This window comes from Acanthochromis polyacanthus, chromosome 17 (genome assembly GCF_021347895.1).
Source record: "Acanthochromis polyacanthus isolate Apoly-LR-REF ecotype Palm Island chromosome 17, KAUST_Apoly_ChrSc, whole genome shotgun sequence".
Lineage (NCBI taxonomy): Eukaryota > Metazoa > Chordata > Actinopteri > Pomacentridae > Acanthochromis > Acanthochromis polyacanthus.
This window is the reverse complement of record NC_067129.1, coordinates 10,330,471-10,354,458: the sequence shown is the minus strand read 5'-3', so window position 1 is coordinate 10,354,458 and position 23,988 is coordinate 10,330,471. Positions and strand designations below refer to the sequence as shown.

At 41.2% G+C, this 23,988-nt stretch overlaps 1 protein-coding gene across 1 annotated transcript in view; it reads right to left on the bottom strand.

The window, feature by feature from the left end:
- nbeaa (neurobeachin a) overlaps positions 1 to 23,988 on the bottom strand; it is a 94,921-nt gene that overhangs the window by 38,299 nt on the left and 32,634 nt on the right. Inside the window, 11 exon segments of the mRNA XM_051937218.1 lie at positions 4,490 to 4,658; positions 6,415 to 6,567; positions 8,126 to 8,234; positions 8,925 to 9,058; positions 10,169 to 10,366; positions 16,196 to 16,342; positions 17,242 to 17,361; positions 18,572 to 18,664; positions 18,666 to 18,699; positions 21,868 to 21,989; positions 22,233 to 22,328. Of these exon segments, the coding sequence (XP_051793178.1) occupies positions 4,490 to 4,658; positions 6,415 to 6,567; positions 8,126 to 8,234; positions 8,925 to 9,058; positions 10,169 to 10,366; positions 16,196 to 16,342; positions 17,242 to 17,361; positions 18,572 to 18,664; positions 18,666 to 18,699; positions 21,868 to 21,989; positions 22,233 to 22,328 (1,375 nt within the window).

Here is a 23,988-nt window from a genome sequence, read left to right as displayed (position 1 = left end):
AGTATTTCTAAGCAGAATCAAAGCAGTTGAAGGATAGAAACACACTAATACGGAAAAAATATGCAACTTGAATTCAACCTCAGACTAGCGCACAGCTGAATATGTCTTTATCCACAAAGCCCCCAGTATCATCCAACTATCTGTCCATTAATATGGAAATGAGCGCATATCACACTCATCCAGTATAGCCCAGTACACATTATGCAGACTTTCAAACAGCAGTTAGAACGCATCTGAGGCTAATTGCTACTGTAGTGTTATCGGAGGTTCTTATAGGGCGAAATCCCAGCCGTCTAACAACAGTATCGGCAAACAGAAAAGAAGCCAGACAGCCACTTGATTAGAAATTCCAACAGCTCCCTTGGATCTGCCAATCAAATCCGTCTGTTGCCATGGCGACATGGGATGCGTACTCAGTCAGCAGAGGGTCCCGGGCAGAAGACGAGGTTGATTAAAGAGAAAGGTCTAATCCGACCTTCTGAGACTCGAGTGTTCAGCAGCAGCTTCTGTGTTAACGCTGTTCTCTGCTCCATTACAACGGCAACATGAAATCTGATTTGGTACCGTGTTGTGGTTGAAGTACAATGTGTTTGTAATTCTTTTTTTTTCAAATACAGACAGATCTTTTTGTAGTTTTGTTTCCAAACACACTTCATTCACAGGAAGAATGAAAAGATGCGCTTACATTTCTGCAAATACAAAAGGTTTCTTCACACAGGCTTTGTAGGCTGCATTGTTAATTTTCTGAAGAAAAGAAAAACTAGTTGCTTACAGTTAAAATAAAAAATGAAAAAAACCCCAGAATGTTTCTGAAATGGTCTTATTTACTCTCATAAACACAACAACATTTGCACCATGGAGCTGCTCCGCCTTTTACTGAGAGTGGATGCTAAGGGAAGAGAGAATGTGTGTGAGCTTGTGTTTACATGTAGTATTCATTTTATGGGGACATATTGAGAACTGTTTTACATTGTGGGGACGTTTCTGGGGAAAGAAATCAAGACCTTGTATGGTAAATCACTACATTTTGGCATAAAGCTTTTAGTTTAGGGTTGGAGTACGTCTCCAGGAAATTAATTTAAGCCAGTGTAATGTCCTTTAAAGTAATGTGAAATTTGTGCATGTGGCAAACATTGCATCTTTTTTTGTCATGATCCTATGTTAAAGTAAAGATCACACAGCCATCTAAATTTTGTACAACTTAGCATAGCTGTAATTACCTGACCTGACATGACACTGAAAATCAGCAGACATTCAGAACTATTAAACTCCAAGCTTGCTAATTTGAATCTAATTGATTACTGATAGTAGGGTCTTGGTTTATGAGTTGAAACTCAATTTCTACTTTTGTCACTGACCGTAAAAAACTAATCTTTTCCCAAAAATCACTGTTAATAGGACAGCAACATACAGTTAAAAGCAGTTTCTACTGGCTTCATATAACTGTAATGAAGACTTCCAGCTGTAGAATAAAGGTTATAAAAATTATAAAATGCTTATAATACCATTTTTTAGAACATACTATTAAAACAAATGCTGATTATTGTAAGACACAGAAGCTGTTCTACCTCAGAAGACCCTATAACAACCCCCCATGAATTACTGCTTTAATTTGTAAGAGTGACAGCTATAGATTGTGAGGAAATGTCACTGAGTATTATAGGAAAACTTTTTCTTCTTCTATGTATTCATCTATAAAATATTACTCTACTTTCTTTATATTTTTATGACAAGCACATTATCACCAAAGCAGCTTATTGGTTTGAATGTAACAGTGTCCTTTGTCCTTAATCATAGAAGATGTACGGATGGGCAAACTGACGGACAGAGGGACATATTTGATGCGTGTCACATACTGACATTACCACTACAAGATAAATGCTTTGTTAAAATATTTGTAAGATTTGTGAAATGACAACTTTGTACTTTTATGTGACAACAGGAGGGAAATGTTTAATATGTTCCCTTTGAACCATCAATAGTTTCAGACCATTTCTTGTTTTTGTTCCTGTCACATATTTACTCACACTGCGGAGTCATTTTTCCTGGTAATATAAAGCTCTGCATCACTATGGCAGCAGCACGACTATGGCTAGAAGTAGAGAGAACTCAGAAATGTCTTCTGTGTAGCGTGACATACATATACACACGTGGACAAAATTGTTGGTACCCCTCAGTTAAAGAAGGAAAAACCCACAATTCTCACTGAAATCACTTGAAACTCACAAAAGTAACAATAAATAAAAATTTATTGAAAATTAAATAATCAAAATCAGCCATCACTTTTGAATTGTTGATTAACATAATTATTTAAAAAAACAAACTAATGAAATAGGGCTGGACAAAAATGATGGTACCCATAACTTAATATTTTGTTGCACAACCTTTTGAGGCAATCACTGCAATTAAACGATTTCTGTATTTGTCAATGAGCGTTCTGCAGCTGTCAACAGGTATTTTGGCCCACTCCTCATGAGCAAACAGCTCCAGTTGTCTCAGGTTTGATGGGTGTCTTCTCCAAATGGCATGTTTCAGCTCCTTCCACATATGTTCAATGGGATTCAGATCTGGGCTCATAGAAGGCCACTTTAGAATAGTCCAACGCTTTTCTCTCAGCCATTCTTGGGTGTTTTTGGCTGTGTGTTTTGGATCGTTGTCCTGTTGGAAGACCCATGACCTGCGACTGAGACCAAGCTTTCTGACACTAGGCAGCACATTTCTCTCCAGAATGCCTTGATAGTCTTCAGATTTCATCGTACCTTGCACACTTTCAAGACACCCTGTGCCAGATGCAGCAAAGCAGCCCCAAAACATTACTGAGCCTCCTCCATGTTTCACCGTAGGGACAGTGTTCTTTTCTTTGTATGCTTGCTTTTTGAGTCTATGAACATAGAGTTGATGTGCCTTACCAAAAAGCTCCAGTTTGGTCTCATCTGTCCAAAGGACATTCTCCCAGAAGCTTTGTGGCTTGTCAACATGCATTTTTGCAAATTCCAGTCTGGCTTTTTTATGACTTTTTTTCAGCAGTGGTGTCCTCCTTGGTCGTCTCCCATGAAGTCCACTTTGGCTCAAACAACGACGAATGGTGCGATCTGACACGGATGTACCTTGGCCTTGGAGTTCACCTTTAATTTCTTTGGAGGTTGCTCTGGGCTCTTTGGATACAATTCGAACGATCCGTCTCTTCAATTTGTCATCAATTTTCCTCTTGCGGCCACGTCCAGGGAGGTTGGCTACTGTCCCGTGGGTCTTGAACTTCTGAATAATATGAGCCACTGTTGTCACAGGAACTTCAAGCTGTTTAGAGATGGTCTTATAGCCTTTACCTTTAAGATGTTTGTCTATAATTTTTTTTCGGATGTCCTGGGACAATTCTCTCCTTCGCTTTCTGTTGTCCATGTTCAGTGTGGTACACACCTTTTCACCAAACAGCAGGGTGACTACTTGTCTCCCTTTAAATAGGCAGACTGACTGATTATGAGTTTGGAAACACCTGTGATGTCAATTAAATGACACACCTGAGTTAATCATGTCACTCTGGTCAAATAGTTTTCAATCTTTTATAGAGGTACCATCATTTTTGTCCAGGCCTGTTTCATTAGTTTGTTTTTTTTAAATAATTATGTTAATCAACAATTCAAAAGTAATGGCTGTTTTTGATTATTTAATTTTCAATAAATTTTTATTTATTGTTACTTTTGTGAGTTTCAAGTGATTTCAGTGAGAATTGTGGGTTTTTCCTTCTTTAACTGAGGGGTACCAACAATTTTGTCCATGTGTGTAAATGCCACAAACCATCAAGAATTTGAATAATTTATTTTGCAAAAATTGGAAAAAAAACCAACAACTTTGAGCCAATGTTTTTGTGCACACAGGCCTCAACAACAGTAAGAAAATATGGTGGCTCCACTCACTGTTGATATTTTACAGCATACATTTTTACTTTGTTTCTACCTTTCTCTATAGCCTGCTCTATGTAAGTACATAGAGAAGAGCTGAAGAAGGTAGAATTTTTTTTTTTTTTTTTTTAACCAAATCTGGTTAGCGCAAAAGATACATTTTTGGTGTTTTTGAAACATGAGACATGCAATGCAGTGTAATATAGAAGAAATAACATATATATTTTCCTGTTTTTACAGTTTCTTTCTTTGATGGTATAATTTTGGTGATTTTTTTTTAAATAACATGCCTTTCAAACCTGCTCGCTGGTTTTGAGGTTCACAAGGTTAAGATGAGCAGAGAAAGCAAAAGTTAAGAGCATGAGAAAAATTATGGCGTGAACCAAAAACAAAAGAATCTGAGACCAAAGAACCAAACACTGCGATAGAAAGTCGTATATGCGACTATAAATAAGAGGTCAGGGTGGTGTCTTCAATTCACTAGTGGCGGTCATCAGGAGTGCCAAAGGGACTCTTCATGTCTCCTTCACTCCTTCACAGTTAGTGTTCATGCTTTCATATGTGCAAATTGCGTGCCGGTGTGAACATACCGAGACCTTTGGGGGTGATCCCACTGCACTCCAGAGGATTGATGGCCCAGTAGTAGTACTTTAGTGTGTGCATCAGCTGCAGGACAGTGCCAACGCGGCGAATGGTGGTGTAGATGGTGGCAGTGCCGATGAACTCCGATGACAGGTAAGTGTAGAGGGACAGCTGGACCTGTAGGCACACACAGTCCGTTTATAGTGTCCACACAGATACATTCACACATACAAAAGTTGACAGACAAATATAAATTGTCTGGGGAGGAACAAATCATCAGTGTGTGTTAAAACGTGCAAACAAAAGGCAGTTTAACAGTGAAAAGACACCCGCAGGGGAAATGAGAGGAAACTTCCCTCCAGTGTTTTCTGTTTTGTCTTATTTTTGATGTTGTTCTGTGCCTGAAGCTGTCGAGGCTCATCTGAGGAGCTTCTCACCAGTGCTGACATTTAGGATTGCTCATTTGCTCCTTCTCTCCTTCTGCTCCCTTTTTCCCTCTCTTAATATTCCTCCAACCAATCCTCTCCATCGTCTGATACGAGTCTGCTGTACGCTCACAAATCTCTGAGCTCATTACAGTGACCACGACGCTAAGGACCAGCCTTAACGAGGTAGCTCTGTTTAAGTGGATGAAATTAGCGGCCTGACCATACCACATCACAGCTCATCTAGAAAGGAAAGCGTGCTTGGCTGACTTAAACGGCCTTCATTACATTAGGTTTCACGCGCTGAGCTGTTTATCTGATGCAATTTACAGCCAGTTTAGCCGAACAAAAGTCAGAAACTCCTCGATCATAGCATGATGTTGCGGTGCTGCAACAATGGCTTTGAAAAGGAAAGGGAAAAAAACAAAACAAACATCTCTGAAAGGATTATATTCACCAGGAATGCTTGGTCGAAAAAAATAGACTCTGTACTTTCAATGCGGGCAGGGGGAGACATTAGGAGAGATGCAGTTCACATATGATTTCTTCAACTGTTTCATTAATTCCTAATTTCTATGACCAAGGCTATTCTTGCTAATAATGAAGGTAATGATAACACTGAGAAATAGAAAATAACAAAGCTCAATGGGAGACTGAATGGTACAGGGAAAGCAAGATTAAAGGATTAAAAGATTTTCTGCATGTTGCTGCTTAGTACATTTATTATTCCTGCTTTGTTCTCATTATAACCCTGCTGAATAGTGTTAATGTTTACTGGCTAGTCACTGTAATTTTCCGTATTGGCACTCGATTGAAGGTAAAAGCCCAATAAACAATCACGTCGTCACTTTGGACTTGTTTGTGCTGACAGCTGAGATTGATATTCATGCAGTGTTGGATACTGGCTTTTCACAAACTCCTTATTCTCCCGATCAACTGCTCGCTCCACCGCTTTTGCTCCGGCACGCCCCGAAGAGCGACGCCGCTGTGCTCGGGAGCCAGACGCTTCTCAGGGTCAGAGGGGAGAAGACGGGGAGTTAGAAAGTTCTGAAAATCATGGAGGCAAGAGCTGACTGGCCCTGCGGGGATGCCAGCAACACTCACATCTAGTTCAGAGTGGGAAGAGGAGCTACGCATCTCTCTGTTGTCCTGAGGTCTTTTCAAATGTCACTTTTTCTCTTTGTTTCCTCTCACTCGCTTGTTCCGTCCTTTTCCTGCGTAACGTGCCAGTTCCTCCATTCATGTCCTCCAATCTTCCTTATTATATTATTGTAAAGGCCACTAACATGTCTCCTCCCTCTTCGTTTTTTATGCTCGTCTCAATTTTCCTTGCATTCAGCCAAAACCTTGTGAACGCTACAATCAGAAAATGAGTCCTCTCTGTCTGTCACCTCATTAGTCGTATTATTCAGACCTTCATTTTCGTTTTTCTTTTTTTTTTTATTTGCAGCAAGGTCACACATCTACACGCGCACACAATTTCAGGAGACGCACAAAAATAAACAGACCTTGGCGGGGGTGTGTATCCAGATGGCAGCGTTGAAGAGGACATGGTCACAGAGCTGTTTGAGGAGAGGCGCTCCATGAGGTAAACCATCCAGATACTTGGCGAAGGACAGGAACTGTTCAAGTACCGCTCTGGTGATGTGGACTCGTGATGACTGGACAGAGAGGCGCAAATGTTAGTTGGAATTTAACGCCGCTGAATAGTCATACAAAGCTGATTTTTTAAAAACTGACTTATTTGAGTTTTAATATCTCAAAAATATCTTCACAATAGGTTCTGACTAAAAATAGACATAACATCTTCCTGGAGTGCTTTAATCTTCTGAGCCCTTAACCAGTTTCTAAGTGTTTTTTTTTTTGCTCCCGTCACACCTTTTCCCCACTTTTTCACAGGTATACAAAATTCAGGTATACAGTATTATGCATGATAAAACACTTCATATCAAGAGCAGTGTTACCAATACTGGAAAAATGTGACTCTGTATACTACAGATATTTTAGTACTTACAGTTTTAATTTGCTTTGATCCCTGAATTTTTTCCATGTGACTGTTGGCTGCACCTGAGTCACGAATTGTTTCATAGTTGTGCCAAGGAGTGCAGAATTTTTTCTTTTTTACGGGATCTGGTTAGTGCAAGCGCTTAATTTTTTATTTATTTTTTCCAAAATAAGACATGTAGAATAACAAATTGATTTTGATGAAATATCACAATCTTAAGCTTATATTAGGTGAAGTTTTCTGACACAACAATACGTGACAGAAGCTGACACAAGTTGATGACCTGACCTTGTTCTTTTTCAGTTTCTGGCTCTGATAAATGTTTTTACAAATAACATGTCCTTCAGGGGATTCAGTGGGTGAAAATGGAGCAAGACTTTAGCAACGGAGTACAGCAGATACATAGCTGCCATGTGTGCCCATGAAACACCACAGAAAACTGTGTCCTGCACTGCTGTACTGTCTAAGAAGTGCAATTTTCATAACAGCTAAATTCAAATTGCATAGGTTTTATTACTGCTGCTTTGTCAGGAGATGCTGTTAACTTTCAATACAGCCAGTGTAACCTTGGATGCAGTCAGTCACCTGCTGCGTTATGCTATTTATTGCATCATATTAGGTGTCTGCGTTAGGAGTTGAAAGAGATGTTGAGTGACTCTTTTACACCACAAGTGTAATGCTAGAAAATGTTCATGTGAACTCTGTCTCCTGTATTCCACAGCGCTTTTCTTTTTGCAAATCTGTCTGATATTTCCCACTGAAAGTACAAAACCTAACCCAAAAAAGAAACCTAATGCATCTGAAAATCTTTATATTCACTTCTAAAAGTCAAATACTCAAACAGGTAAATAAATCCTGCCTTCATGAAGAACCTTTAACATTTGGTTTTGCTGCATCTGTGCTCGGGAAAGGGCCATTGAACTGCGTGATAACTTCAGAGGGTGAGATCTGTGATGTTGGTGAACTGTATTACATAGCTGCCAGTGTAATGCAATACTATTTAGTAGCACCGCAAATGACAAAATGCTGTTGACTTCCACACCATTAGTTTTTAAGCATGAGTGTAAGGGCAACTGAACTATACAATATAAAGAAGGTATATAGTTACATAAGCGTTATAAAGCCAAACACCTTTAAAGCCTTGAAAAACTAAATATACCAAATAAATATAACACAAAACACAGACTCTCCACTGCAGGGACTTTTGCACTGACCTTCTCCAGCAGGTATCCAATCACCAGAAAGCCCTTCCCACCCAGCATTTGCTCCTGCATGGCCACTGAGCTTTTCAACAGCTCCACCAGGAATGCCAGCAGGGTCGCACTGCAACATACACATCGAACGCACACGTCTCAGAAATGCTGTGGAAAAATCCTGGATGGATTTTAAAACCGCAGCACACAAACAGAGGTTCAAGAAAACCTGCGACACGTTCGCTTCACCTTCTCCTTCATTCAGTTTCCATAAGGAGTTCAGTTTTTTAATTTCTTACTGTTATCTCCCTGATTATATTTGATAAATGATGTGACGGCTGGCTGCTAACATGATGTGCAGATGCCGCCTGATATGTAAGAGCATTAGGGCTCGTTTGATGGAGTGGTATCAGGGAGATCTTTGAGGGAGAGGAACACAGACACTCTGACTCTTTAAAAACCCCTCATCGCTTCGAGGAAAACCACCTTCCTCTTCTTCCTTTCACACTTAAAGCCCATGCTCTCTGTAATCAGTTACTTTGTAGCCTACAGCACAAGTGTCTAAGGTTAGTCTTTTGTGTGAAAGATAATTCTCCCACATAACATAGAACATTAATCTTCATGTAATTGCACTTAAACTCTCTTTTTTAACTTCCTCTCCTTTTCCCTGGTTCGTTTCTGGGTCGCTCTCAGGTTCAGCTGCAGTAGGTGTTGCTCATTAGTCAAAACCTGCATTTTGGGATGCTTCCTGAGCTAGAAAGCCTTTGTACAGAGTATATCACTGCTCTTTGAGTTCCATGTATCTTTGTAGGCCACTCACCAGACTGTGGTGTCCACACTGCTGTCATTGAGCTGTTTGTAGTCCAGCTGAGCGAAGAGAGGGAACAGGACCTGGATGCCTCCTATAGAGTGGATGGCACTGTGGATGGAGTGGGTAACGATGGCCTTCACGTCCTGGGGGTTGGAAATTGACGATTAGTGCTGACAGAGTATTATTTTGTATGTACAAAAGGGTAGAAGCATGCACAGCTATTAAAAGATAAACAGCTTTTATAGAAATTTACCACAGATGATTATCTCATTTCCAATATATCATTACCTCAATTTCACATTTTAGTTGAAGCTTAAAACCTGCAGTTTCTTCCTGAACTGCAACAGAACTGAACCGTCAAGTACACACTGTTGTTTGGTGTCCATTATCTTATCTATTATTTGACGTTTAATACATTTTTGGGGAAAACTGCTGAAAATATTTTTGTTGCCAGAGAGAAAAAAAACACTAAGTGCAATAATTTTGAAATAATCACAATTACAGCAAATCTGGAAATTTCCATTGAACCGTAAATGGCACCTATATGCCTGTGTAAGCCGCTTCAACTCACTGAAATTAACTCAGGATAAAGCTGACTACACAACCTCTGCCAGATGAAAGTCATATATAACGAAAATGAAAATATGACTCACTTGTCGCCTTCATTATTGTAAATTACAGCATTTGCTGCTTGAATTGCTGGTGCAGTTTTCACACGCTGAGCAAATTAGGAAATTCTTAGAAATCAGATGTGATACAAAAAACGAACCATCATTAGCGAAGCAGAGCCCAACCAACCTCGAATGAAGGCCAATCGGAAGCATATTTGCTTGAATACAACTACAAGCGTAATGTGGCAAAGGGCTGAACTAACAGCTGAGATTTAGAGGAAGAATCTGAAACTTTGAGCTACATGACAGTGACAGTGACACCGACTGCAGGGGACAGCAGCAACTGCATTTCATGAGGTGGATTTTGTATTTTTTTTATTTCATAATATCTACAATGAAAATCTGTGGTAAACCCTGTACATGGAGCAGTCCACACAAGGTGGATACTACAGATTTCTCACAAATGTAAATGAGGCAGGTGTGACTCAGCCTGTGACAAATTAGCAAGAAAATCAAACTGAACTGTTATTCCATTTCACTTCAATCATCCATATGGCTGAACAAATGAAGAGATGTGGGCGGTGATTTAGAGGTCTACAGCCAGGCAAGAGATGAACACTCACTCAGAGGAATCAAACCCACCTGTAGCATGAGTGCGTGCGGTGAGTGGACGAAGATGGACGGGTTTTCCCTGGGCGATGACTCCAGGCAGAGCTGGGCATCGGTCGCCTTGGCGTTGTAGGTGAAGGAGATGGAGCTGGCCAGCTTGCCATCGTACAACACCTGCTTGTGGTGCTCAGCCAGGTGGATGTCACTCTCCGACTTAAACTTGAAAGTGCTCTGCAGCGACAGAGAAGACAGAAGGTGTCAGAGGTTGCGTGAGGGGAGAAACTTTGAGTCAGAGGGACAAAACGACTTGTCCACAGACAAGGGCAGCGTCTCTGTGTGCACAAGTCACAACACCTAAAATGGAGTCTACCTAATTGCAGCATGAGTCGTGTGTAAACAACACAGCATTAGCTTAATGAACACAGTGCTAACCCGGGCACTAATTCAATTAGCCCAGAATAAGAGATGGAGAGGGGGAGCGGATGTGTGGGAGAGAAGCACTCGGAGATCCAAATTTATCTCTTTCTCTTCGTAGTCTCCCAAAGAAAAAAAAAGAAAATACACACATTCGTCTTTTTCAGTTTCGACATATTGCAAAAATATAACCTTTTCCATGAGCTGTTAAGTCTTTATCCAGCTGAAATCTAACACATCTTCACCATGTTAATTCTATTCTTGAGAGGAAATGAGCTCTTCTGCAAATCTTTGGCATACAATATATAAGGAAATTGTAAGGCATGTTTAAACAAGAACAGAAGAAAGTGGAAAACGTGAATATGTGCCTTTTGTCGATGCACAAACTGTAGCAACTGTGGTCTGTACTTCGTGTGCCTGTGCCTTTATGTCTATATCTGTCTGTCTGCACAGGTCTGTGGGTCTGTGTATCCTGCAGCAGTGCTGCTACACATACGAAGTCCTACAGATGAAAGGCCAGCGAGTTGCTCTGCCAACCTTTGCAGCGGCTTCAGGCGGGGGCCGCTCTCCCCTTCAAGCGGCTCAGTCCCCAGGTGCCTTGCTCAGCCTGACTGCACAGGAAAGCTTCGGGCCGCTCACAGGCCTCCAGGCTCATCTTGCTCTAAACCTTTCATCTGAGGTCTATAGTAAAACATGCGCCCTGAGCAGTTTGAACCATGCAGTACAAAATCTAACATCCTTAACTCCATCTAACAGCTTAGCACAACTTCAGCGATTTTCACCATTTTCTCTACGCATTACAATTATCGAAATCACAAAAAAACGTACGTAAATGCTGTAAACCTATAAAGGCAACCACTAATTTGCAGCTAAATCCACTTTCTGAACACACCTACGCACACAGCAAAACATTATTCACAAGAATAATTAATGACAATTACAGCATGCCTGTGTTCATGTTTTCTGACTTCAGAACATATTACTGTAGTGAAATACAAGGGCTAATGACCCGGTGATAAAAAGCTTCCCCATTAAACAGCTATGTTAAAAACATATCCATTAGAAGCAACCCAGAAGACTGCAGGTTTGTGCAGGCATAATCAATCACAAACACAAATAAATCGCTCTTCACTTTATTTTGAAGGTTAGAGGGCACAAAAATACAGAACTGCCTGAATATGAAATTAATACACTTAATAAAATGCACATTTTCTGCACTATAAGCCCATTTATTGTGCTGCACTTATGATGTGTGGGTAGTTGCGCACATATACCGATGTGGCTCTGCAAATGTGAGCCTGTATTTATGTTGCTGGGCAAAACAGAGTTCAGGGGCAGGTAGCTCAGAGTGCAAAAGAGCTTTGCTGACTCTTTAAAGCATTAAGGGATGCACGGAGGGATTCGACAGGTAGCAGGAGAAACATGCAAGAGTGCAGAAAAGTGCAAAATTTTACATATGTAAAGCTTTACAGAGCAACGCTTACAGGCATGTGTGTCCCTCGCACACAGAGGAACGAAAGCGACAACTCTCGCCTTTCTCACACCTGACAGCTGCAGATACGACACTGGCCTGCAGTGATAACGGCACACACATCTAATCCATTCAGCTCAGCCCTGCATCTCTAGACAGTTTGCTGAATGAAGGCCAACCCTCCAAAAATGAGAAGTCCAGCATGTGGCAGGAATGCTGCAAAACTTATTTTGGAAATAATTCAGCTCACAAAACTAGTAAGTACTATCATAAGTATAAATGTAGGACCGTAAATCACCTGAAAAACTTGAAATATACCAAAGAAAATCAAAATTTAATAATTAATGTTAGGTTAAAAAACACTATACATGTATTGCCAGCTCTAGAAAGATATGTTATTGAGCCAAACACATTTCTGTTTTTAGGAAATACAATTTTCTACAAGTTCAGTATTATAAACACACAACACAAAAAGATTTTCACTGTCACAAATACGCACAAGAGGTGTGTGCACACGAAAACAAACACAGGCATACAATACAGGTGTTCAGATAGACTCACACGGTTCATTAATTACGCTGTGTCCAGATTGTTGGCAGCGCTCGGAAATGAGGACATCTGGACCCCTGATGAAGACCAGCAACACACTCAGCAACATGTGAGCGACAGGACGCACACGCACAAGACACACAAACACAACGATAAACTAACACTTTAAGTTTTCTTTTCACCAGAGGCCACGTTGACAAAAAAAAAAACAAGATGTTCCATCTTCTTCTTGTCATTAGGTGAGCATGGAAGCGCTGAACTGTGCACGCACACAGACAATCAGTACACACAGTGTGTCGGCCATCATAAGTCGCTTCCAACAAGAAGACCACGAGCACCCTCACTGTGCTGAAGGCTTCTTTAGCAGAGCAAGCAGAGCGTCTGTCTGCGTTTCGCTCCTCATTACCGCACAGTGACAGTGGCACAGACCAACAGGCTGCATACTCTACAGACTGCACAGTATACATTGATACAGTCTTCCTCGACGCCGATTAGGAAATACCCAAGGAGCAGCTTGTCATAGGCACACGGCTTCATCTGCGTGAAGCGGCGAGAACAAGAACTGGCCTACATTCACATTAAGGCAGGAAGCTGCGTGACACAAACGGAGTCGCACTAGCGTCCTCCTCTAGCCGTCCGAAAAAAAAGCCCACGCACTCATCATTACAATACAAGCACCGAGGCCTGAGGCTTTGAAACAACTGAGCCATTTAATGGTCTCTTCTGGGCATCTGAAAAGCCCATTCTCCGCCGTGCAGAGAGGCAATCATCTGACTGATCAGCCTCGGGAAACTGTGGGCTGTGACAGAGAGAGAAATCAGTATTCATGGCAGAGAAACAGCAAAACGCCAAGTATGTGATTATTAGGAGGAACGTATGAAAGGTCTAGTCTATAAAAAGCCTTCTGTTATAATTCGTGAGGGAGACTGTTTAGGAGAAGCGCACTATTATGAGAGAAAGATGCAAGACTCAACGTGTGTGATCAGTGCTACAATGTGAGACGAGGCTCTACACGTCATGTGGTTTAAATGTGTGCTTTGCATGTCATTAGCATGTTTCTCCATCAATTGCGAAGCCTTGGCAGATAAAACACGTTTCTGTTTGAGGATTTGCTCTTCCGAAGGAGCTTCTGAAATACCAGCAGCTGTTTGCACATCAGCAGCCTCAAATTCGTGCAATCTCATGGTGCTGAAGTCTTGACAGCCTTGGACACTTTCATAAACAAGCTGTAAGTGGCCCGAGGTGCGAAAGTCTGCCAAAACAAGAAGCAGACAGCTGGCAAGGTACTGCGGCATCTCATCTGTCACCGACAGCCAGGCCAAAAGGCAGAGATGGTGATTTCTGAAGCTATCAGAGCTCGACATTCAACATTGTGAAGCCTCATTTCAATAATTTTTATCACCAAAAGAACACAAAGTGCTGTGTCTAGACTTGGGGTTTAAAGGCAAAATCCATTCTTGGATTTTGCCATGTTGCAACATCTTTGTAACTTCTGTTGCCGTGCCCTCTTCAACTTAATCTTTTTCCATCTATATGAACTTACCCTTCATTTGCAAGGATGCATTTCTGTAACCTCACGAGAATGAGTGTCATTTTCCCAAAAAGGGACTTTAAAATGGGCTTTAAATCTACGCAGCTCTAAGGTCTCTGAAGAAGACTGCAGATCAGCCTCTCACTCAGTGTCTTTCAGCTGCACCACATTATGATATACTGTTGCGATTTTGAATTCCAGCCCCTTCTCAAACCGATGGCGGTGATGTCGTGACTGACAGGAACATAACAAATCAAACTGAAAAACTCCTGCACCGATTAGATTACCTCACTGAAGACAGCTCCACTGTCAAAAGCTGGTCTTTGGAGAGTAAAAACCTGTTGCTTCAAGGTTATGAGAGCTATGGTATGGTTTACATTTTCATTGCATTTGCCTTATCTAAACTGAATTTGAGCATGTGTTCTTGTTAAACAAAGGGGTCTAGACATAAAATACCACCTGTTGTTAAGCTGTTTCATCAATTAATCTTTAAAGAAGTAGCTCATATTAACACCAAGAGAGCAGAGAAGTCAATATTAACTTACTGAACCCAAAACCAACTGCCAGCTGAAAGGCATGTTATCTATAAAAGAACAAATATTACTACACCATAGCTCACTGAAAAAAAAAAAACAATTAGATGGACGAATTGACAGATTTTTTTAGCTTTCCGGCATTCAATGAACCACTTCTCTGTTTAATTGGAAATGTATCCAAACACAAGATTACAACTGAGATGATACATTAAAATTATTTTATTCTACACATCGCATTCAAATACTTTGATAAAATAAATTGCTTGGTCTAACCATATTCTGCAGAAAACGAACAATTCAACACTCCTCAGCACAGCCATGAAGCCACGAATGACTCAGCAGCAAAAATTGTAGGACTTTCAGTGGAGCTGGGCTGAAGTTTTACACAGAGCACAAAGAAGTATGGAGATGAATAAAAAAATGTAGATGAACAGCAAAACATCAATAGCATTTACAGCTAACCTTTTTTACAGTCTTGGTAACACTGGAAGCACTTAAAAAAAATGTTGTACGTACATGTTGAGTCTAGGTTTCACATTTTTTTTGTTAAGTGAATAATCAGACAAAATCTACTTTTACTTTTTGTATGATTTGTGGAACTACAGCTTTGCCATTCTGCATGAAAGATATTTTCAAGTTCTCTCTACTTCTAGCCATTGCTGTGCCGTTTTCATAGATGTGCAAGACTTTGAATTGCGGTGAAAAAGAACCCACTGCGAGTAAAAATGTGAGCACAAAATGTCCCGAAACTGCTTGATGTTCTTAGGTTGTATGTAGAAATATTGAAATAGCTACGAATTGAAAAGTTATTTTGAAAATCAATGGATAACATGCAAAATGGATAGCAAAAAATAACTTATTAAACCTATACTACATGCCTCAATATGTATATAAAGGTAAAGCGTATGTAAGTAGTTGAAATATTAAGCAGAATATAATGGAAATGGTTCTAATAGTCGGCTAACAGTGGTTAAACAACTGAAATAGCTAAAAGGTAATGGATAAATGGCTGAAAGCCTTTTATCGTTCCCCAACAAATCTCTACACTGACAATTCACTTGAAACTTGAAAACAGACTTGTAAAAATATCCATCGTCACATACATTACAGTGGTAAATCATGCCCATTGAAACGAACACATCTGGAACATAGTGGTGTAGCTAAAGAAACACTTGAGTTCATATAGGTTGTCAGGATAGATCGAAAAAGGAACCACTGCCATTGCCCACGCAAAAAAAAAAAAAACAAGTACACTGATGCTTTGAGACATAAAACAGGTACCTTGTGCTCCAGAGAATCCACAGTATAAACACTAAATGACAACAAACTCAGGCACCAATGTAAGAGCTACATTGAATCTGACAAAGCTGGAATGATCAACAACTGATAGCTGCCAATGTGAACGGGGAGAGACAGCATTGAGCAACAATGACAAGGAAATCATCAGGGTCCCAGGATGTCTATACCTGCCAAAAACTACAGGACTCCGAAGAGCTGTAAAAGATGCAGAGAATGCACAATGTAGTGGGAGGTAAGGTAGTATGTGGGTGCCGCCTTACCTTGTATCCAGGACCAAGTTGGTGAATGGCAAAGATCTGAGCTGGGTTGAGAGCTTCGCTGAAAACATAAATAGCTCCCAGCTGACCACAAAACACCCGGTTAGCATCTGCTGTCTCTGACGATCCCAGGAAACACTTATCATAGCTCTGGAAAAAAAGGTGCAAGAAAATAGTAGCCATCATTTTAAACATTCTGGCTTTGTCTTGCAAGGGGGAATGTGGAACTCATGGTGCTAACATGGTTTCAGATGGTGAAATGTGTTGATCCTTGCATTGTAAGGCACCTCAGGAGTTAATTATTGCCCATTTTTCATCTCTGATCATAAGTTCATCACAGAAATGAACACAGAGGACGGAGAAAAACTGATGAACTCTTGATACCTGCTGGTTTCTAATCACTCCACTCCAACTTTGCTATCACCTGCTATTACATTTTTTCCATCCACTCGCCTTTCATCAACTGCATCCCTCCGATACCCTTTATCTCAATGAGATCTTTACTCTTCTGCTTTTTCAAAATGATGACACACGTTTTATCTTCAGCCTCCAGGACAAAACAAACCCCGATAGCATCAACACATTCCGAGACCTGATCTTTTGCTTCTTCCAAGTCTTTCCGAGGAGCACGAATTGTAGAACATTTTACGTAAAGGCCAAGGAATTTCATACCGAGAACAACCCCGGGTAATGAGGGCCGTGCTGCCACTGAGAGGTCAGGATACCTGTCCTGTGCTAAATGAAAAAGTTGGGAGTTGGAGTTTGGGTGAACTGTGCTGGATAGGGGCCCAAGGGCAACTCTGGCCCAGCTGACAAATGCAGAGGGCAAACCTCAAATGTTTGCCAGTATCACAATGGGAGGAAAGCGTGAAGCAGAGCCAGACTATTAGTGGATTTCTGAGACTGCTACACAATCACTTATCTGGAAGCAGAGAATTTTTCTCTGAACAATCATAATTCAAATATAAGAATTAAGAGCCAAACCCGTTTAACCACAAGCAGTCAAAATAAACTCATTATTCATAACAAGCCAGCATCAGTGCTCTTACGTCATTGGTGTTGACATGCCAGGCCATGTCGCCGTAGGAGACCAGCTGACCGTTGACGTAGCAACGGATCTCGGAGTTCCTCCAGCGGTTGTAGATGTGGACGATGCTGATCATGTACCACTGAAAAATACCACAACCATTCAGGAATTCAGAAAGAAACAGGATGATAAATTTTAACAAAAATCTCACACGCAACAATGACAGAGAAAAGAAGAACATTTGTTTGTTTTCCTTTAGGCTCTTGCATTTGAACAGTTCAAGTGGGAGTTTCTCTTCAGAACTGTGTTTCATGTTGATTAAGACCTTTAATATTTTCTTTTTCATGTGAACAGAGCTTTATTTTAATTGATTTTACTTCCTTTTTTATTTTTAAATGCTCTGTTTGATCGCTGTTTGATAGATGATGCCTTGCCTCCCTCAAAGTACCAGATATTTTTGTACATTATTTTGTACATTGGCTCGGTTGGAGGCCAAATGCATCATATTGACTCAACTACAGTAAAAGCAAACCTCTTGAAGCCTGCAGTGAACAAAATGTGCTGTTTGTACCTTTGCACTTTCTTATTTAATAAGCAGTAAACTATTGGGGAATATTGATACAAACCTCTGCTGTGCAGTGATTCATTTATAGCTTTTTGCTGTATGTCAAGATGCATTTACTTAAAATTCGTGTCCTCTAAGACCTGAGAACATCCCTCTAACAAGCTAAGATTGTAACTCTATAAGCAGATGAGCTAACAGAGATGATTACAGTGTGTTTCCCTCCCTTTGCTCATCGTAATACTGTACAGCAATAACAGTATGCATGTGTATGCGCGTGTCTTTGATTAAAAAGCATCTTCTCCGGTGATAAACTCACGGGTTCCCCTGAGGAAAGACGGAAATTCAGCGGAGAGTGTTCAACACCGCACGTGTATGCAAGCATCCGCACTCTCTCACACACATGTCCACGCACATTAACACATGCACACGGTACACAAAATGCTGTGAGACATGGTGACTAAAAAAATTGATCAAATGGAACCACTGGGAACTGTGTTAGGCAGCGCAGGGATTCTACTGGGTCAGCAATACCGCGGAAGGCCATCTCATCAAGTGGATGTGTGTTTGTTTATGTGTGCAGGCAGGGATGTGTGTATCCGGACAGTAGCATAGTGCTGACGGTGCGGTAGAGGGGGAGCATGCAGGTCTTAATTGACAAGACCTTATCGAGACTCATCAACATTCCGGCGAGTGCAGGGAGAGATAGAAGGCAGCAACACAATCCTGATGCTCTTTCTCATCTAACAAGTGGCACAGGGATTTCCAAACTGTGCGTGTGTTTTCTTACCTTGCGGGGCTGGAAATCATATTTCACACAGTGCTGAAAGCCTTTTCCTTTTGACTTCAACGATGTAACGATGAGACAGTTTCCCACGAAGTGAGGCAGAATAGCCTATTCCTTTACTGGTGCGAAAACTGCAGACAATCAGAGAGAATTACAGTCATTTCATTTGGTAACAATTCAAGATCTGCATTTCAAAATAACTGCTTCTGTTGGCTCTGGATTAACACAAATTTTGGTGCATATAAGTGGTGGAGCGTTGAAGTTTCTGTGTGACTAAATTACACGTTGACTTCGAAGTTCCAATCAAACCAGAAGCTGTAAACAAAAAAAGAAGAAAACTATTTATTACAGATGAAACTGCACCAAAAGAAATCCAGTCTACCAAAATATAAGCAGGGTACCTTTCACACCTACAATATCACATGATTTAAGCCAGTACGAGCCACAAAAAAGCAGGATTTCAGAGTGTTTCCTTTGCGGCAGCACCAGGGGTCCCAGATCACAGGTTTGTGAGAAACACTACTAATCCCCTTCCCTCCATTTTTCCCCACATAATATTTCTCTTCCCACACACGTAACCCCCATGTAAAACCCCGTCTCACAGCTGAGCTTATTCATGAAACAACAAGACACATTTCACTTCTAAATAGGCCCAGAAGGATCACATACACAGCAGAGCCAGAAAGCAGATATAAATCCCTCTCAAGTGAATCCCCGGTAAACATTAGGAGTGCATATAGCGTGTTATCGTGGCCTTCATGCATCTGCGGAGGCCAGTATCAGACAGGCCGCTGGAGTAGCAGCTGCATCTGGGGAGGATTGATAAGACCTGGGCCAGAGGAGAGGAGGACGACCCCCCTCCCTCTCGCACCTCACTTACCATGACAACCTGACAAACGGTTACTAAGGAAACAGGCTTACGTCCTAACACTTTTCATGATTAGAGCTCATCTCTGCCGATGGTATCTGTAGAATAAACGGATGTATGTCATCCTTCCTGTAGACAACTCTGCTGCCTGATTCTTGAGCAAAACCTTTCTGTCGGTAATGAATCACAGCTTGGCTCTGCGAGGAGGGAGAGGTGAAGGGAGGATGCCGCTAGTTAGCGCCACAGAGTGAAGACATGGAGGAAGAAGGTGAGCAGTGGAGTAAAGGAGTTCAATTAAATAAAAGGTCAAAGTTAATGAAGCTTCATAGTGGGCTAACGGCTTGCTCTTACAACAGAAACGGCGAGGCCGGCAAGGTCCAGAGATGCACGGAGGCATCCACCAGCAGCAGAGTCTTAATGGAGAGGCTTGACATTTAAAGTTATGTTCCAATTCATTATCGGTTTATCTATTAACTTCCTGTCCATGTCATTCAGTCTGATGAGTTAAGTGTTTATCATCTGCAGTGCTTCATTTGGCAAATTCTGAAGAAAAATAATAGCGAAAGTGCTTGAAGTAAAGTTTTAAACACATCTTTTGCAGGACTCAGAAGGAGGAATTAATACTTGCAGAGATGCACATTTTGCTGTTGATCATCTCTGTGTCTGTGGCCAAAAGACATCTTTGGCGAGCTGGTATGAAATAAGCTGAAACACAGCAACACTGCCAAGATGGATAAACTTCAGAATTTTGGTAGTACTAAAGAACTGAAACTAAATTGTTTTTCTCATTTATCAAACAAAACTGCCACACATTCTGTGGTAGAGCATCTCAAATGTAAGGACTTGCTGCTTCGCTTCAATATATTATCTACAATGAATACATTTGGGTTTTGGCTTGTTGCTTAAAGTACATCTCCAGTGATTGATAAACCTCTTACTACTCATCTCTGTTAAATTGTTCTATCTTATAAAATCATATTTAAAAGTTTTTTCCAGTAAGCTATCTTCCTGCCCTAAAATAGCTTAGATGTAACTCTGCAGTGTTGCTTTTACTTCAGAAAATGCACATATATGAATTCCTGCCTCTTTCTCCACACATCACTCCCCAATCACTGCAGCTTGAGCACACTAGCCTACTTACAACTCCACTGAAACACCGTAAAACTACTCTACGCTACGTAACGGCACATTGTAAAATTAGATAACTTCTCCCATTTGTGTTGGAACAGGAAATCGATTCAAAAGATTAATAATGAAAGCTTCACTGCAGGTTGATGGCATTTGTTTGTTACATTTGTCATGCATGAAAGTCATCTGTATTTCTGCAGCTTCAAGGTAAAATGTTCACCCTTGGCCCTGACTGTTTATTTCACTCATGATGCGTCTTCCAGCACACAAAAAAACACAATTTCCACAAGGATAAACACTTTTCACCAGAGGGGGTCTACACACAAAACAAGCCCTTTTCAGACTCTAGCAACCGTTATTAGATGAATAAAAAAAACCTGACATATTAAACAATACCAAGCTTTTTTGCGCATTATTTCACCTTTGCTTTAGCTCTAGTTTTTACTTTCTGATATGTGAGGGAAAATAACAAGTGCCTAAACAGAAACCAGTCTCCTATTCTTGCCAGTCCCCTCAACCTTTCAAGAAGCACCAAGTAAAACTCTGGCTACATTCACGCAAGTATGTCTTCACATACCCTGCACAGGGTTTGATAGCAAACGTAGGAAATGATTAGAACTGAGGAAAAGTCTGCAGTGTATTAAGTGCTTTCTCATGCTGGGATTAAGTGCAGCACACTCTCCTTCAAACCACGCCATCTGTGTTCACTTCAGTTAGCTTGCTCTTACTCCAACCACAATACATTTTGACATCTAGAAGGAGCCGGGCCGAACTCGCTTTATTCAGCCGTGTGCTTTTCTTTGCTTGGATCAATAGCGAGAGCAGAGGCAAGTTTGTACAACAACAGTTAATTGCACTTCTTACGCAAAGAGTAAAATTCCATAAAGCGGTGCAGAATTAAGCACTGATGATAGAGAAGCCAAAGTATTTCTGCATCTTTTAGACTATTTTTCCTGTCCAGATGACTGAGTCTACAAAGACACCCTTCCACTGTGATCCTGAATGACTGACACAAAAACCTGATGTATACCACTGATGTTTTGATTCTTTTTCTTCAATCGAGCTCGTCTGTGACTGCACTCGCAAAAACATCGATGTGAAGTCATTGGGTCAACAAAATTGGCAAAGAAACGAAAGATTCGTGGCTAATAGGAACACTCAGACACTCCTATGTGTGGAAGAATGGATTTTCATTTAAGTTCAGAACAAGGACTTTACGATGGGTTTTTTTCCGTCTCAGTGTGCCATTATGGGGATTTTATTTTCATTATGCAACAGCCCAGATGAATGATCCTCTACTTACCAATAGAGGTACGGTTTGTCTTTATCCACATTGATGTTGTTGAGAGGATCCTGTCTGAACCAAGTGTTGATGGTAAATCCGTTCTGGTACGGCCATTTGGCAATCGGTGGCAAAGCTATAGCCTGGAGTGGGACACACACACATCAGAGCAGCTCTTGCAAATGTTTACAGCAATCAATATGTCACTCAGTTAGTCATTACTTCCTTTTTCACCATTCAACTCCTCGCACTAGTGGAGCAAAGTGCCAATTAAGATGCGCTGATGAATTGCGAACCAGAATGGCACGACAGGCTCTTTAGCAATTTGGGAGCGCAGAGAGTAAATTTGACTATTTATTATATTGTGTGTAAGTGGTCAGTCTCACCGCTGCACTGCGGCCTGGAAAGTTGAAGAAGGTGTCAGGACCGTGTCTCTGAGGCATCTGATTCAAGACCGACAAGAGCTTGATAGCATGTCTCGGCTGGAGGAGAAGGAGAAAGAGGAGAGGAGAGGAGAGGAGAGGAGAGGAGAGGAGAGGAGAGGAGAGGAGAGGAGAGGAGAGGAGAGGAGAGGAGAGGAGAGGAGAGGAGAGGAGAGGAGAGGAGAGGAGAGGAGAGGAGAGGAGAGGAGAGAGTGAGTGATCGTCATTATTACATGGCAGATGCTACCTAACAGATTCACAGGGGAGATACACGGTGTGACATCACATCTCTACCACAACCCCACTGGATCAATAACTCTTCAATCACCGGCGCCCCCCACCCCCTACCCCCCGCGACAACAGCCCATCAATACCATGGCAACCCTTTAATCGATCTGTCTCTGGAGAGGGCTGTTGGGAAAGGAGAAATTGGAAAAGATGAGGGAAATAGCAGCAAGGTGGATGGGTTGGCAATAGTTATTGGGCACGGGGACGTAGTGAGTGAGGGCTGGAGGAATAGATGATGGTCTTGCTGTGAACCGCTGATCAGTGACCAGAGGTTGCTGATGACGGAGGGGAGGGGGAGATTGACGAGGAGGTATATTGAACAAGCTGGCGGACACCAAGGAATCGCACATTCGCCAACCCCACAGCGAGCAGGGATGTCAGAGGGGAAGGTTTAGCCTCATAAAACCGTCCTTAATCTGCAAAGCAGTTCTAAAGCATCCACTTGGAGTCAACTACACCAAATGAGCGGAAGCGGGGCAAATCAGCAAACTAAAGGGAGCAGCTAAGGTGACATAACAAGAAGCAACGTAAGCTGAGGTTTTACTAAGCGCCTGGAAAGTCTCAGCTCCTGAATTAATCTCATTAACAGAAATGCGCATTGTAACACTAAGAGTAAGCATGAATCAGCAAGTGCGGAGAGGAAGTACACTGGTGGCAAAATTCCACAAAAAGAGCAGATGAATTCTCACTATAAAAGCCTGAAGCAGTCATGTGCAATAGAACTTCATGTCAAAGTTAACTTAATAATCTTAACTCTTTTCCCGTCACTTGACAATAACCAAAAGCAGAGAAAATCCCTTTTTGGCAGCTCATGATAACAAAAGCTTGTTTGGCTGACTGCTGGAGAAAGTTAGAGATGAGGAGACGTGGTGAGACAGTCTGACAGGATGGAATAAAAGACGGAAAAAAATGAGTCCTTGAGCAAAGCATTTAGCGCAGCAGAGCTCAGTAACAGAAAATAGTGGTTATATGTATACCGAATGCGAACACCCACACCTGATTGGGCTGTCACTGCGTTTTTTTTTTCCACCGTGCTTTTATTACTCAGCAACAGCAACACAATCAATCCTCTGTTACATTAATAAAGTCAATTAGAAGAGAACAAAGCACTGAATGTGAACTAAATTGCCCTTGTCTTGACACACACTCACAAATCAATCCAAACATACATTACACACACACATCCTCTGTTATTCTAGTCTATTAGCACAATCATCCCATTAAGCAACATCCAGACTAATGACACACAAACAAACCCATGCTATATAATTAATCTCGCATCAAATAAATTAAACTTCCACCACCATTAATTGTTGAATACTGGCTTGTCAGAAACAGTCAAATATCTCTTTTTTTAATCAGCAAACAGTCAATGTGAAATCCTGCGGAGCTTTTCACTTTAAATAAATGTCCAAACATATACGCTTTTATA